The sequence below is a fragment of the Halichoerus grypus genome, chromosome 8 (genome assembly GCF_964656455.1).
Source record: "Halichoerus grypus chromosome 8, mHalGry1.hap1.1, whole genome shotgun sequence".
Classification (NCBI taxonomy): domain Eukaryota; kingdom Metazoa; phylum Chordata; class Mammalia; order Carnivora; family Phocidae; genus Halichoerus; species Halichoerus grypus.
In genome coordinates this window covers 79,891,827-79,906,951 of record NC_135719.1, presented here as the reverse complement: position 1 = coordinate 79,906,951, position 15,125 = coordinate 79,891,827, and the positions used below count along the sequence as shown (strand labels likewise).

The window sequence follows — 15,125 nt, the reverse complement described above, 5'->3', positions numbered from 1 at the left end:
ATATGTTAAGGATCTTGAAAGAAAGTGATCTTATAACAAGTGAGGGATTCAGATTTGTGAACAATGAACTCTTAACAATTTTTTTTAATGGATTTTAGGTTTTTGGGGTTTTTTTAAAAAGTATTTTATTTATTTATTTGAGAGAGAGCACAGAGGGAGAGTGAGAGGGAGAAGCAGACTCCCCACTGGGTAGGGAGCCCAATGCGGGCCGAATCCCAGGACCTTGAGACCACGACCCGAGCCGAAGGCAGACGCCTAACTGAGCCACCCAGGCGCCCCTTAACAATTCTACAATATAGGTGTGCCTGGGTGGCTCAGTCAGTTAAGTGTCTGCCTTCAGCTCAGGTCATGATCCCAGGGTCCTGGGATTGAGCCCCAGGTTGGGCTCCCTGCTTAGCGGGAAGCCTGCTTCTTTCCCTCCCTCTGCTTATGCTCTCTCTCTGTCTCTCTCTCTGTCAGATAAAAAAAAACCAAACAAACCTGTAATATAGCATTAATGGTATTATCTTACTTCAGGAATGACACATGTGTCTAAACATAGAGCCACACAGGATACATCCCAAATGAAAGTACAAAAGCATCCCTTGTCCACTTTCTTGGCAGTTGCTAGACCCAGGTCCTTAAAGGAAGCCAAAACCCTTAGGTAGAGCAGTCCCCTTCAGTAGTCTTCCATGATCTCATATCAGCCAACTTTTCCAAGAGTATTTCAGCTGAGGAAGATAGCATTTTCCTTTGAATTAAGTATAGTCCTGAGAATTAAATGTCCAGAGATACTCATGTGAGCCCATATACATTTCTGTGTCCTCTGCTTGAAGGCTCACATATAAAGTCATGCATCTCAAACAAACAAACACACAAAGTTACACGTCTCAAAAGATGGTGTAAATTGCCTAGTAAGTATATTAAATTGAGAAAAAAGGTTGGAAATGAATATTTTGATCACTACTAAATCTTTGCTGAATAAATGGATGAAACTGCTACATTCCAATACACATACATCTTTCTTCTCAATAGCCCCCACTTCTCATATTCACCCATTCCTTTCCATTACTATCCATAACCAGCTTCTGAGTTAATTAAAGGCCCTATCACCAAACACGGCTGAAATAAGCTACTAACTGGGGTGCTTTGCGGGCTCCACTGGTAGAGCGTGTGACCCTTTAATAGTTGTTGTTGTTGTTTTTAAGATTTTATTTATTTATTTGACAGAGAGAGAGAGAGATCACAAGTAGGCAGGCAAGCAGGCAGAGGGAGAGGGAGAAGCAGGCTCCCCGCTGAGCATGGATCCCCATGCAGGGAGGTGGAAGCTCTATCCCAGGACACTGGGATCATGACCTGAGCCGAAGGCAGACGCTTAACCGACTGAGCCACCCAGGCACCCCAAGGGGTTTTGGGTTCAAGCCCCACCTTGGGCATAGAGCCTACTTTAAAAAAAAAAGGCTACTATTTTCCCTGTCTCTAAACTCTCCTTCCTCCCCATCTCAATCCAACTAGAACACTAGATTAATCTTTAAAGAGCTGCCTATTCACAAACCCTAAAGTGTTCCCTGCTGTATTCTGAATAAATTGTAACTTCTTTACTAAGGTAACATGTACCCTTTTCCATTCGGCCTCACATATGGAAACATAAATGACCTCCTAAATTCTCTAATGTAATTCTCTTTGTTCTAGCAAACCAATCTGGATTGGCAGGATATACATCATGATTTCCTAACTCTAGATCTTTTCTTTTTATCATGTCCTCAGCCTGGAATTTTCTCCTATAGCTTCATCTGTTGAAGCCATAGCTGTCATTTCAATCCTGAACCTTTTTTATTTTAAGTAAGCTCCATCCCTTGATCCCAGGACCCGGCTGGGGAGGCAGATGCTCAACCGACTGAGTCTCCCAGGTGTCCCCAAATAAAATCTTAACAACAACAAAAAAGATATCTGCACCATCAGTCCTCCTCTTTTTCTTTTTTAAATAAATGTGGTTTTTAAAAAAAAATTGAGAGAGGGGCAGGTGGCGGAGAGTGGGGGGAGGCAGAGAGAGGGGGGAGGGGAGAAGCAGACACCCTGTTGAACAGGGACCCAGCCATGTGGCTAGACACCAGGACCCTGGCATCATGACCTGAACCTAAGGCAGATGCTTAACCAATTGAGCTACCCAGGAGCCCCAGTCCTCCTTCTCTTTCAAAGGAGGGCACCTCCAGGCACACACCCATAGACTGTAAACCAATGTAATAGCTGTATCTTTTTTTTTTTTTTTTTTAAGATTTTATTTATTTGACACAGAGAGAGACAGCGAGAGAAGGAACACAAGCAGGGGGAGCGGGAGAGGGAGAAGCAGGCTTCCCGCAGAGCAGGGATCCCCACGCAGGGCTGGATCCCAGTGCCCTGGGATCACGACCTGAGCTGAAGGCAGAAACTTAACGACTGAGCCACCCAGGCGCCGCCTAATAGCTGTATCTTTATAAATGAATGCATGAAAACATAAAACGGCAACACCTACAGCAGAAAAGGTATGTTAGCATCTAACTGTCAAAAGGAATTAGTTGTCTTTCATTTTAAAAATCTGTACCACTGGGGCACCTGACTGGCTCAGTCAGTGGAGCTTACAACTCTTGATCTCCATGTGGTGAGTTCAAGCCCCATATGGGGTGTAGAGATTACTTAAAAATAAAATCTTTAAAAAATAAATAAAAATCTGTACTACACTTGCTGCTCTATTAGTTTTGTCTTAACACCTTGGGTCAACTCCTTCCATTCAACAAGGCCGCATGCGCCTCTTTAAGCAACATGGCTGTTCTGCCAGGCACTAATATGGAAACCACAGCTTCACGGCACCCGGAAGAACGGGGGAGCTCCTATTAAAAATATTTCGGCTATCCTGCCAACACCTAAGGTGGCTCTCATTTGAGCTTCAAAGCGAGCGGGAAACGGAAAATGACTTCCCGGCTAGCGCATTACCCGGAACTCTTTCCGGTTAGCCTGGGGGTGTCCGCGGGAGAATTGGAGATTTCCTGCTGCTGGGGCTGGGAGGTGCTAGTCCACCGCGCCTGATTCGAGACGTGTCCCGGCTGAGAGACTAGGATGTCGGACACGTGGAGTTCTATCCAGGCCCACAAAAAGCAGCTGGACTCGCTGCGAGAGAGGCTGCAGCGGAGGCGGAAGCAGGACTCGGGGCACTTGGGTGAGGCGCGGGGCTGTCCGGGCCGAGGTTTAGCCAGGGAGGGCGGGAGGGAACCCTGGAGAAAGAGAGTCCCAAGTCAGCACCCTTTCCCAAGCGGCCATTTCTTTAATACCTGGTACATCAGTACTCGCCTCTTCACCCTCAGCACACAGACGTTTCGTCCTCCTGTGCGTAGTCGCAGTTCCGTTCCACCCCGGGCCTTGGTTCACTCCTCCAGTTCACTTTCTCGGGACCGAAGCCTGGTCCCCACCACCCCACCCCACCCTCGTCCGCTTGGCAGACTCCTCTTAAGTCTGCGGGAACGTTGCCTTTGCTAGGCCTCTCAGCCCCCCATCCCTTGAAACAGTTAAGCCCCCCCCCCTTTTTTTTGCTCCTATGGCGCTTTGTTCTTCCGTTATAGCGACTGCTTTGTAGTGGTCGTTTCTTTGCCACTGTAGCCACTATGAGAACACGGACCGAAACTTTATATCCACAGTGACCAGCTCAGGGACCCTCACAGAGTTGCTAAATGAGTAGAAGAAATGGTATTGTCTTAGCCATCTGCGTCCCAAGCAGAAACCTGAAAATACTTGTTTTATGTTTTTAAACTTTTTCTCCCCTCCCGTTGCCCCCTGTGTCACAAAACTTGAAGGAACCTCAAATGATTGTCCAGTTTTATCTACCCCTATCCCCAGCACAAGCCCTGGGTTATTTAAGGCAAATCAGTTACAAAGATCTACAAGGATAGTGAATCCATACCATCCTTGTGGTAGTTTGTTCCAATGTTTATTAGTATACTGGAGTCCATCTCTAAATCTTGTCTTGGTACATATCAGGTCCATGTGCTCATGTTCTGGCCCCTGGAACCTAGAAGATGTTCTGTCAGGACTTTGACACCATAATAAACAAACATCTGTTAAGTATTTACAGTGTGCCTAACAAAAAATGGACAAAGATAAGTAACACATTGTCTCTGCTCTCAGGGAGTTTAAAACTTAGGGGGGATAAAGGATTGATGCTTATAAAAAAAATTCAGATGCTTATAAAAAATCCAGAACTATGATATGATATATGTAAAACACTGAATGAATGAATCCAAAATAAGTATAGACAGGGAAGGGAAAAGTAACAAGAGTTGGCTTTATTTGCAAAGGCAACATGAGTTAGTTAGCACTTGTGATTTGATCTTGATGGCTACATAGGACTTAGATAATTAAAGAGAAGTTAAGAGGGCAGGGCAAGTAGAGGAAGAAGTACAAGTCCTATGATCGGAGTTCAATTAGTAGTCAATTTTAAGTTCCATTTCACTTTTCCATGGTAATAACCACACTTTGGTATTAACCAAACTTTGTGCCATGTGCAAACCTAACTATTAGAGTGTCGATACTTCAGTTTCTTGCTAAGCATGTTTAATAATTTTGACAACAAGATTGTATTCTCCCTTGAATGTAAATATTCTTTTTTTTTCTTTTTTTGGATATAAATATCTCTTGACCCACTTAATATATGGTTAAGATTCCTAGTACATCTGCCTAAAGAATATGGTTAAGACTTAAATAAAAATATTTTTAAGGTTGTGCTTAAACATGTATTGTCTTCTGGCCCAGAGCTTTGGCTCGCCCATCTGGTACTGTGGGAGTAGATAGAGATAAAACACAAAATAAACCAGCCTATCACTGTTCTTTCTTTGAATTATTTTGGTTATTCCAAAGAACCTATTTCTTTGAGCATTAGGATTCTTAGGAAAACATGAGACATACTCTATTAGTTTATTAATCAAGTTTCCATGTAAGAATAACCAAAGGCTTGCTAATAATTTAGATCATTCCATTCTTTTCTCACAGGAAATCAAAATTTTCTTACTACCTCTTGGTTTTTATAGCATTACTGAAATCTGATACTTAATTGTTTACTACAAAGCTCAGTGAGAAAAGACAAGGATATTAAGTGAACTAAAATGTACCCATATCATTAATGAATGCAAATACCATGGACAAAGAATCATTGGGAGACTTTCCTTAGTTTGGCATTTTTAAAGTACATTTTTTTTTTTTCCAATAGGTTTATGGCCTTCATGGTAGTGATGGTTTCATGGGTGTGTAACCTTATTTCCAAACGCATCAAGTTATATCTGTTAAGTATATTCAGCTTTTTACATGTCAGTCATACCTTAAAGTGGTTTGTTTGTTTGTTTGTTTATTTAATTAATTTATTTTCCCTTAAGGTGGTTTAAAAAAAAAAGGTTTAGTAGGTATTATCTATAGGGAGCTTAAGCCTTTTAAAATTTTTATTTAGATATTTTTTATTATTACTTTTTTAGGTCTTTATTTTGTTAAAGATGTATTTAGAGAGAGAGGGCCTGCCAACGAGTGGGGGGAGAGGCAAAGGGAGAGAATCTTTAGCAGACTCCCTGCTGAGCACGTGGCCTGATGTGGGGCTTGATCTGATGACCCATGAGATCATGACCTGAGCCAAAACCAAGGGTTGGATGCTTAATCTACTGAGCCACCCTGGTGCCATAGCCGGTTTTTAATAAACAAAATAAAGCTCATATTAATGGCAGCAGGATATGTAAGGTACCTGGCACAAAGTTTGAACATGAATTAAGGGGGAGGGGTAATGGATAATTTATGGCTTACCTAAAATATTAAAAATTTCAGAGCTGCATAACAAAGGACCTGTATCCTGGGTATTGACTTAAAACTTACCCACATCTTCCTTTAGCCCCATTTTCTGTTAACAGTATCTTTGGTTTAGTAGCTAATATGATTTACTCCCTTTGGCATACTGTAGGAGTTAAAGATATATAATGAGTTATATCAGTATATAATGTATAAAACAAATAAATATATGTATAATGAGTTATATCAGTGTATAATAATGAGCTACATCAGTATATAATATATAGAACAATTTGTGGGGGGCGCCTGGGCGGCTCAGTTGTTAGGCGTCTGCCTTCGGCTCGGGTCATGATCCCAGGGTCCTGGGATCGAGCCCCACATCGGGCTCCCTGCTCATCTGGAAGCCTCCTTCTCCCTCTCCCTCTGCAGCTCCCCCTGCTTGTGCTTGCTCTCTCTGTCAAATAAATAAATTAAAAAAAACAAAACAAAACAATTTGTGGGTGTAATGCCTGAAATCCTAATTTTAAAGATTTTATTTATTTGAGAGAGAGAGAGAGCATGTGCACAGGTGCATGAGAGCATGGGGGGGGAGGGGCAGGCGGAGAGGGAGAAGCACTCCCTGCTGAGCAGGGAGACTGAGGTGGGGCTCCAACCCAGGACCCTGAGATCATGACCTGAGCCGAAGGCAGATGCTTAACTGACTGAGCCACCCAGGCCCCCCCTGAAATCCTGAAATCCTAATCTTTTTTTTTTTTTTTTTTAAGATTTCATTTATTTATTTGTCAGAGAAAGAGAGCACTTGTGCGCACACAAGCAGGGGGAGCACAAGCAGGGGGAGACGCAGGCAGAGGGAGAAGCAGGCTTCCCACCGAGCAAGGAGCCTGATGCAGGACTCAATCTCAGGACCCTGGGATCATGACCTGAGCCAAAGGCAGGCACTTAACCGACTAAGCCACCCAGGCATCCCTGAAATCCTAATTTTATTTTATTTTTTTAAAAGATATTTATTTATTTGAGAGAGAGAGACAGGGACAGCGACAGAAATAGCACAAGCAGGAGGGGGAGAAGCAGGCTCTCCACTGAGCAGGGAGCTCAACGTGGGGCTTGATCCCAGGACCCTGAGATCATGGCCTGATCCGAAGGCAGGCGCTTAACCAACTGAGCCACCAGGCGCCCCTGAAATCCTAATTTTAGAATACCTTGTTTCTTCTGCCTTAAAAATGATACTTATTATTGATTGTGCTTCAGTTGCTTAATGAAAGAAGTTTTTGGTTACTTCAAAATATTTTAAAACTTGACTGATTTTAAAAAAAAAGTTCAGAGTTTTATCTCAGTGTAAATTGTAATTGGGGTATTTTAGCTCAAGTTTATTAGACTCCTAGAATCTCTGAGTTGCAAGGACTTCAGTAGTCATCATTCAATCCTGTTCAGTGCAGAAATTTTGCCTGTAGTCTTCCAAGTAAGCTAAATAATAACTGTCACTTATATTTCTTACATATTTTTAGCTTGGGTCCGTTGCTCTTGAATTCTTTTTCGTCCCGACCTTGAAAGTGCTTCAGGGATCTCCACGTATACAGTACCTCTTTGCCAAACAAAACAAGGAACTTGTATCAGTTCATCTGGCAAATGTTCTACTCTAAGATTCAGCAGAACATAAAGGAATCATAAGCAAAGTGAACAAAGTTCTGTCAGTTATTTTTTTTTTTTAAGATTTTATTTATTTGACAGAGAGAGCGAGAGAGGGAACACAAGCAGGGGGAGTGGGAGAGGGAGAAGCAGGCTTCCCACTGAGCAGGGAGCCCGATGCGGGGCTCGATCCCAGGACCCTGGGATCATGACCTGAGCTGAAGGCAGACGCTTAACGACTGAGCCGCCCAGGCGCCCCAGTTCTGTCAGTTATTTAACATTTCCAGCTAGTATGGTATTGTGGAGTCTGTTTTCCAAATAGGGTGTAACTTATTTTCATAAAATGTAACTGTTCCAGCAAGGTGTTTGATATAGTTCAGCTCCATTTTCCTTGGAATTTGTGAGTCAGATTTTACTAAAGTCAATTCCATTAGAGTAAAAATGTTTAAGTAACCAAAATATTTCTAAATGTAAACTAATGACCCACTTATATCTTATAATATTTAACAGAATTCTGATACAAGTCCTGAGTTAAGTATTTCATTTGTATTTTTTTTTTTTAAAGATTTTTTATTTATTTATTTGACACAGAGAGAGAGACAGGGAGAGAGGGAACACAAGCAGGGGGAGTGGGAGAGGGAGAAGCAGGCTTCCCGCTGAGCAGAGAGCCCTATGTGGGGCTCGATCCCAGGACCCTGGGATCATGACCTGAGCCGAAGGCAGACGCTTAACGACTGAGCCACCCAGGCGCCCCTGTATTTTATTTTTTTAAGATTTTATTTATTTGTGAGAGAGAGAGCGAGCGAGAGAGAGCACAAGTGGGGGGAGGAGCAGAGGAAGAAGCAGACTCCCCACTAAGCAGGGAGCCAGACGAGGGGCTCAGTCCCAGGACCCTGGGACCATGACCCAAGCCGAAGGCAGACGCTGAACTGACTGAGCTACCCAGGTGCCCTTCTGCAGAATTTTATAAAATTTTTGTGTTTTGAGTGTTAGAGGTCACATTCTAGGGACACCTGGCTGGCTCAGGCAATAGAAAGCACAACTCTTGATCTTGGGCTTGTAAGTTTGAGCCCCATGTTGGGTGTAGAGATTACTTAAAAACAAAATCTTTAAAATTAAAGAAAAAGGTCCTATTCTAATCCTCAGTACTGTCATTTTACATATCCTCTGATGTCCAGTGGCCTTGATTCTTTAAAATTCAAACTCCATGCCTCAGAAGAGCTGATCACAGCTTAGGTTGTTGAAAATATCTCTGGCTTTAAAATTTAGGTTGATTATTATTTAAAAGATTTTTTTTTAAAGGTTTACTTATTTATTAGAGAGCACGTATGTGCAAGCAAGCTGGGGGAGGGGCAGAGGGAGAGAGAAACTCTTTAGCAGATTCCCCGCTGAGCTCGGAGCCCACCATGGGGCTCAAACTCAGGATCTTGAGATCATGACCTGAGGTGAAATGAAGAGTTGGGATGCTTAACCACCCAGGCGCCCCTAAATTTGGGTTGATTATTTCGGTTGTCATTTAGAGTGACTGAAGGGAGGAGGTATGGACATTTAAATCTACCATGCTGCTAATTTCCTTTGAACCACAGCAGGGACTGGAATTAGGAAAATACCTCTTACTCAGTAGAGAAAAGGTAAGTGGTTCCCAGAAAATCCAGGATTATCTTGGCAAAGCAGTGAATGCTTGAGTATGATTGAGGAAAGGTGATCTAGTGCTAAATTTGGTCAGAGAATTCTCTGCATGAAATGAAAGTACATGCTGTGAATGTTGGAGAATTTGACTCCTGAGGAGTGTCTAGACAGACCTACAGTGGTTGCCCTTTATCATTTTCTTCACTTTTCTTCACTCCTAGATCTACGAAATCCAGAGGCAGCACTGTCTCCCACCTTCCGCAGTGACAGCCCAGTGCCTACTGCACCCACTTCTGGTGGCCCTAAGCCCAGCACAGCTTCAGCAGTTCCTGAACTAGCTACAGACCCCGAGTTAGAGAAGAAATTGTTACACCACCTCTCTGATCTGGCCTTAACATTGCCCACTGATGCTGTGTCCATCCGTCTTGCCATCTCCACGGTAATGATCTGATAAGACAGGGTTGGGATATACCACTTCTTTGCTTCAGTTCATGGTCAGTGTCTTATTGCCTTTCCCTCCCCTCCTTCTCTAGCCAGATGCCCCTGCCACTCAAGATGGGGTAGAAAGCCTCCTACAGAAGTTTGCAGCTCAGGAGTTGATTGAGGTAAAACGAGGTCTCTTACAAGATGACGCACATCCCACTCTTGTGACTTATGCTGATCATTCCAAGCTCTCTGCTATGATGGGTGCTGTGGCAGAAAAGAAGGGCCCTGGGGAGGTAACAGGGACTATCACAGGGCAGAAGCGGCGTGCAGAGCAGGACTCAACCACAGTAGCTTCCTTTGCTAGCTCTTTGGCCTCTGGCCTGGCCTCTACAGCATCAGAAGCAGCCAAGGAGCCAACCAAGAAATCAAGGAAACATGCTGCCTCAGATGTTGATCTGGAGATAGAGAGCCTTCTGAACCAACAGTCTACTAAGGAACAACAGAGTAAGAAGGTAGGGGTAGATGGAAATGCTTTCACACATATACTTTCTTTGTTTCTTTTTAAGATTTTATTTTTTAAATATTTTTTATTTTTTTTATTTTTAGATTTTATTTATTTGACAGAGAGACACAGCGAGAGAGGGAACACAAGCAGAGGGAGTGGGAGAGGGAGAAGCAGGCTTCCCGCTGAGCAGGGAGCCCAACGCGGGGCTCGATCCTAGGACCCTGGGATCATGACCTGAGCTGAAGGCAGACGCTTAACAACTGAGCCACCCAGGCGCCCCTTAAAGATTTTATTTTTAATAATCTCTACACCCATTGTGGGGCTCAGACTTACAACCCCAAGATCAAGAGTTGAATGCTCTACCAACTGAGCCAACCCGGCACTCCTCACATACACACTTTGAATTACAGCTTTGGTTGGGAGGGATTTACCCCTAGGGCAAGAAGCAGTTCTTAGGGTTGAGGGTTTAGAATAGTGGTTGTCAACTGGGGATTATTTTTCCCCACTTCCTTCCCCCGGAGAACATTTAGCAGTGTCTGAAGACATTGTGGTTGTCGCAACACAGGGTCGTGCTACAGGCATCTACTGGGTAGAGGCAAGCGATACTGTTAAGCATCCTACAATCATAGTAGGATAATCCCCACACGACAAAGAATTACTTCCCCCAAATGTCAATAATGCCAATGTTGAGAAACTCCGATTTTGAGAATGTTTGTCATTGGAAGAATCATCAGGTAAAAGGAAGAGGAACCCAAATATAGGAATAGAGGGAGATGAATGGAGATGAATACTGGAAGGTAGTTACCATGGACCATTAATTAATGGAAACTGATTATTAAACAATGTGAGTTGGCAGTTAACTGTGGTTCTGAATATAAATAATGGACTCACATGAATTCTTACCCATTTGCTACTTCTAGATGTGTAAATATGAACAAGTTAAATTTAACTTCTCTTGAGCCTTAGTCTTCTCATCTCTAAGGTGAGGATAACCAGAGTACCCTCCCTTACAGAACTGTTGCATAGACTCAGCTAAACAGTAAAGTGCTTAGTACATACTGTGTCTTGGTTATGTAAATGTGGTTTTGGTGGGAAGGATTGCTTTCCTGGGGAGGGGAGGTTAACTTAATGCTCAGCAGTGGGAACCAGGCTTCTTATATTTTAATTCCATCCCAAATGCAGATATGTAAGAAAGGACTGAACCCATGATAAATCTCCTAGAACTCCCAATTTTTCCGTATTAGGTTAGCTCATTCACCTCTTACAACAGGACATTGTCAAGTAGAATTTAGGGAGGTGGTTTAGGGCTCATTTTATCTGCAAACCCTTTTAAGTCTAAGGCTTCTTTTGTCACAGGTCAGTCAGGAGATCCTAGAGCTATTAAATACAACAACAGCCAAGGAACAGTCCATTGTTGAAAAGTTTCGCTCGCGAGGTCGGGCCCAAGTACAAGAGTTCTGTGACTATGGAACCAAGGAGGAGTGCATGAAAGCCAGTGATGCTGACCGGCCCTGCCGCAAGCTGCACTTCAGGTGTCTTGGGAGGGAGAGAGGTGGGGTGGGGCTCCCAGAAGCACTCATTCCTTTTCAGCACATTTCTTCCAGTCACTGGGGTTCTGTCTTTGATCCTGTCATTAAATGGTTTTAATGATTTGTCTTAGACCTCCAGATTCTGAAGGTGTACTTTCAGAAGTAGTGTTCTGTGGGAGAGAATACAGACTGCACTCCCAAACAGATGTGAGATTTTTTTAAATAATGTCCCTTTCTTCTTGCATTAGCAAGGCATCTCTGTCTCTGAGGCCCAGTAAAAAAGTTCTCTGGAAGGATGATCTTAGGAGAAGTAGGAACTTGGGCTCTAAGGCCAGTGTTTTATTCAGCTCTAACCAGCAAGCCCTTTTTCCTGTCCTAAGAAAGTTGTCTTTGCTCAGAGAGGAATTAAATTCTTCTTTAGTGTGAATTATGGATTTCCATGTTACCTGCTTCCTTTCTCTGAAAACTCTTGGAGGAAGCTCTAAAGATAAAATTAGGAGAGGGTAATAAAAGACAAAATTTTGAAACAGTTTGGAACTTGAACTATGGGATCTGACTCTGGAACACCATCTTGATTCTCATTCTCCCTCTTTATTTTCCCAGACGAATCATCAATAAACACACTGATGAGTCATTAGGTGACTGCTCTTTCCTTAACACATGTTTCCACATGGATACCTGCAAATATGTTCACTATGAAATTGATGCTTGCATGGATTCTGAGGCTCCTGGGAGCAAAGACCATACACCTAGCCAGGAGCTTGCTCTTACACAGAGTGTTGGAGGTGACTCCAGTGCAGATCGACTCTTCCCTCCTCAGGTACCTGTCCGCTCAGAAAACTTATTTCACCTTAGAGACTTATATCTGAGTAGGGCAGCCATACATGTAGGAAAGCAGGCATAATCAGCAATCTATCTTACGGATTGGGAATGGTGTGGGATATACATATTTATAATGGAATAGGAAAATCAAATGGAAAAGAGGGACTGGGGCCATGAATCTGAGAGTGAAGGAAGGAAAGATGACCAAATACCACCTCATGCAGTGGATCTGTTGTGATATCCGCTACCTGGACGTCAGTATCTTGGGCAAGTTTGCAGTTGTGATGGCTGACCCACCCTGGGATATTCACATGGAGCTGCCCTATGGGACCCTGACAGATGATGAGATGCGCAGGCTCAACATACCAGTACTGCAGGATGATGGCTTTCTCTTCCTCTGGGTCACAGGCAGGTAATGCAGTTCAAAGATATGTAGGTATGGGCAGATATAGTACAGAGTGAGTACTGGGTGGGAATAAAATCCTGGGTTTTCCTAGCCCTGCTGTTAACTGTATGACTATGTCAGCCTTTTTTGCTACTGAGACCTACTGCCTGTATATAACACAAACGATACTTGAATTCTATTTAACTTTACATCTGTTCCTTATGAAAGGTAAGGCCATTGAGAATAGATACTGTTTTATGTTTTCATTCTTAGATCCATCCTGTTGCCCTAACGGTGTCTTGCATGTAAATGTTCACTGAATGTCTACTGAAAACATTTCGGTATCTTGAAGGGATAAAAAATACGGACATGAAAGCAGCTGTTTAACCCTTTTCTTTTTAGGGCCATGGAGTTGGGCAGAGAATGTCTGAACCTCTGGGGGTAAGTAGTGATCATTGTGTTGCTTTCTACTGAAGGAAATAGAAATGTAATTGCTGTAGTTGAGATGTGTTCTCCCAGAGTATTCCCTGTGAGTCCTTTCCTCTGTAGAGTAGATGGTACTACCCCTAAACTGTGAAAGCCTGATTAAAGCTCTAGTTCTCTTTCTTACGTCCCACAGTTATGAACGGGTAGATGAAATTATCTGGGTGAAGACAAATCAACTGCAGCGCATCATTCGGACAGGCCGTACAGGTCACTGGTTGAACCACGGGAAGGAACACTGCTTGGTGAGCAACACTGGGGCCCAGTTCAATAGGTGGAGCAGAAAGAGGAATTGTTGGACTTATTGAGAAAAAGTTCAAATGCTGGGGGTTCCATAAGGTAATCTGTTCTCTGTGGTGAGCAGGTTGGTGTCAAAGGAAATCCCCAAGGCTTCAACCAGGGTCTGGATTGCGATGTGATCGTAGCTGAGGTATGTGCTTCCCCAGGCATCCAAACCTTCCACATTATTCAAGTCAGGTGTGTTCCAGGTTCTCTCATTTGATCATAAATATAAATGGAAAGGGCTAGACTTGCAATCTTTGATAACTTAAAAGTAACTAGAGCCTTGCTTTCCTAGGTTCGTTCTACCAGCCATAAACCAGATGAAATCTATGGCATGATTGAGAGACTATCCCCTGGCACTCGCAAGATTGAGTTATTTGGACGACCACACAATGTGCAGCCCAACTGGTAAGGCGAACATAGTAGCCCTCCTGTTTATGGTCAAGGATGGCTGTTAGTAGAGCTTTACCTCATATTTCAGTAGTTTAAAATGGGCTTCAGAGGATTCATAAGCCACCCAAGCTTGTATTTAAACTGTTTTATGGGGCTTTGCAACATTCACTGGAGACCCAACAGGTTTTAAGACCCAAATCACTGCTCTCTAAAGGGTATCTACTAAAGATTTTCCTCAGTTATTCTATGGGATGTATTGAAATCTGCCCCCTGGTGGTTAAGAATCCATTTAATCTGTCAACAGTTTCAGTATCTTTCATACTGTTAGTAGAGCTTTGGAAGACATGTTGCTAGCATTTTATTTATTCAAAGAATACTCATTGGCAGCAACTTTGTGAAGTACGCCTGGTTAGCTCTCTGTTATTAACCCTTAAGTAATACAGAGCCAGCCTGTTTTAACACCAAAATCTGCCCAATTCCTAACCAGTCATACTATCAAGTACTATTCTAATATTAAGGTCTTCTTAAAAGAATTGGCATGAATATTAGATGAGATGATAGGCAGCCTTAATAAAAGGTAAGCATCTTTTAACAATATTAAGCCTTTTAATTCCAGGATTTTTGGTTTGCCCCTTCTTTATCTTTACTTCAGGATCACCCTTGGAAACCAACTGGATGGGATCCACCTACTAGACCCAGATGTGGTTGCCCGGTTCAAGCAAAGGTATCCAGATGGTATCATCTCTAAACCTAAAAATCTGTAGAAGCACTTCCTTACAGAGCTAAGCACCTACAGCCATGGCTCTGTAGGCTGCACCTGAAGAGTAATATTTGTACAATAGTTTTTCTTCCTTATTTAAATAAAAGTTTGTATTGTAGTTGGGATTTCAAGGTCAAAATCTGGCTCTGCCACTTAACATTGTGTGATCTCGTGCACCTTGTCTCTCAGTAGGATTTCTTACATGTAAGCTGGGAATCTGCTACCTACCTCACTGGGTTGTTGTAGGGTTCAAACTAAATGAGTGCATGGAAAGCATTAAAATGTTGATTATACTATATAGGATCAAAGTGGTTAGCAGTTAGTACTACATGAATGTCGTAATCAAGAAGGGGGGTTCTCTGGGACAGCTATTTCTCAAGGTAAGATTTGATTTCACTTAAGGTTATCATCATTAGGGCTAACATGCTCTAAATATTTGTTTACCCTTTCACAACTATGTGGCTTTGCTTGTCTTTTTTTTTTTAGCTTATTTCCAAGAAAAATGAGATAAGC

The 15,125-nt window shown here is 42.8% G+C and overlaps 1 protein-coding gene across 2 annotated transcripts; it reads left to right on the top strand.

Moving 5' to 3' along the window:
- Positions 1–2,906: 2,906 nt before the first annotated feature.
- On the top strand, positions 2,907–14,737 carry METTL3 (methyltransferase 3, N6-adenosine-methyltransferase complex catalytic subunit). 2 transcript variants are annotated; one of them, XM_036114621.2, is made up of 11 exons: positions 2,907–3,172; positions 9,249–9,466; positions 9,561–9,632; positions 11,315–11,490; positions 12,091–12,307; positions 12,534–12,721; positions 13,097–13,135; positions 13,314–13,422; positions 13,542–13,607; positions 13,755–13,867; positions 14,505–14,737. In XM_036114621.2, exons 1-11 carry the CDS (start codon positions 3,073–3,075, stop codon positions 14,614–14,616), a joined length of 1,410 nt encoding a protein of 469 aa, XP_035970514.1. In that variant the 5' UTR covers positions 2,907–3,072; the 3' UTR covers positions 14,617–14,737. The 2 variants fall into 2 exon arrangements, with proteins under 2 accessions (XP_035970514.1, XP_035970513.1); XM_036114620.2 differs by having other exon boundaries at positions 2,908–3,172; positions 9,561–9,965.
- The last annotated feature ends 388 nt before the right edge of the window (positions 14,738–15,125 follow it).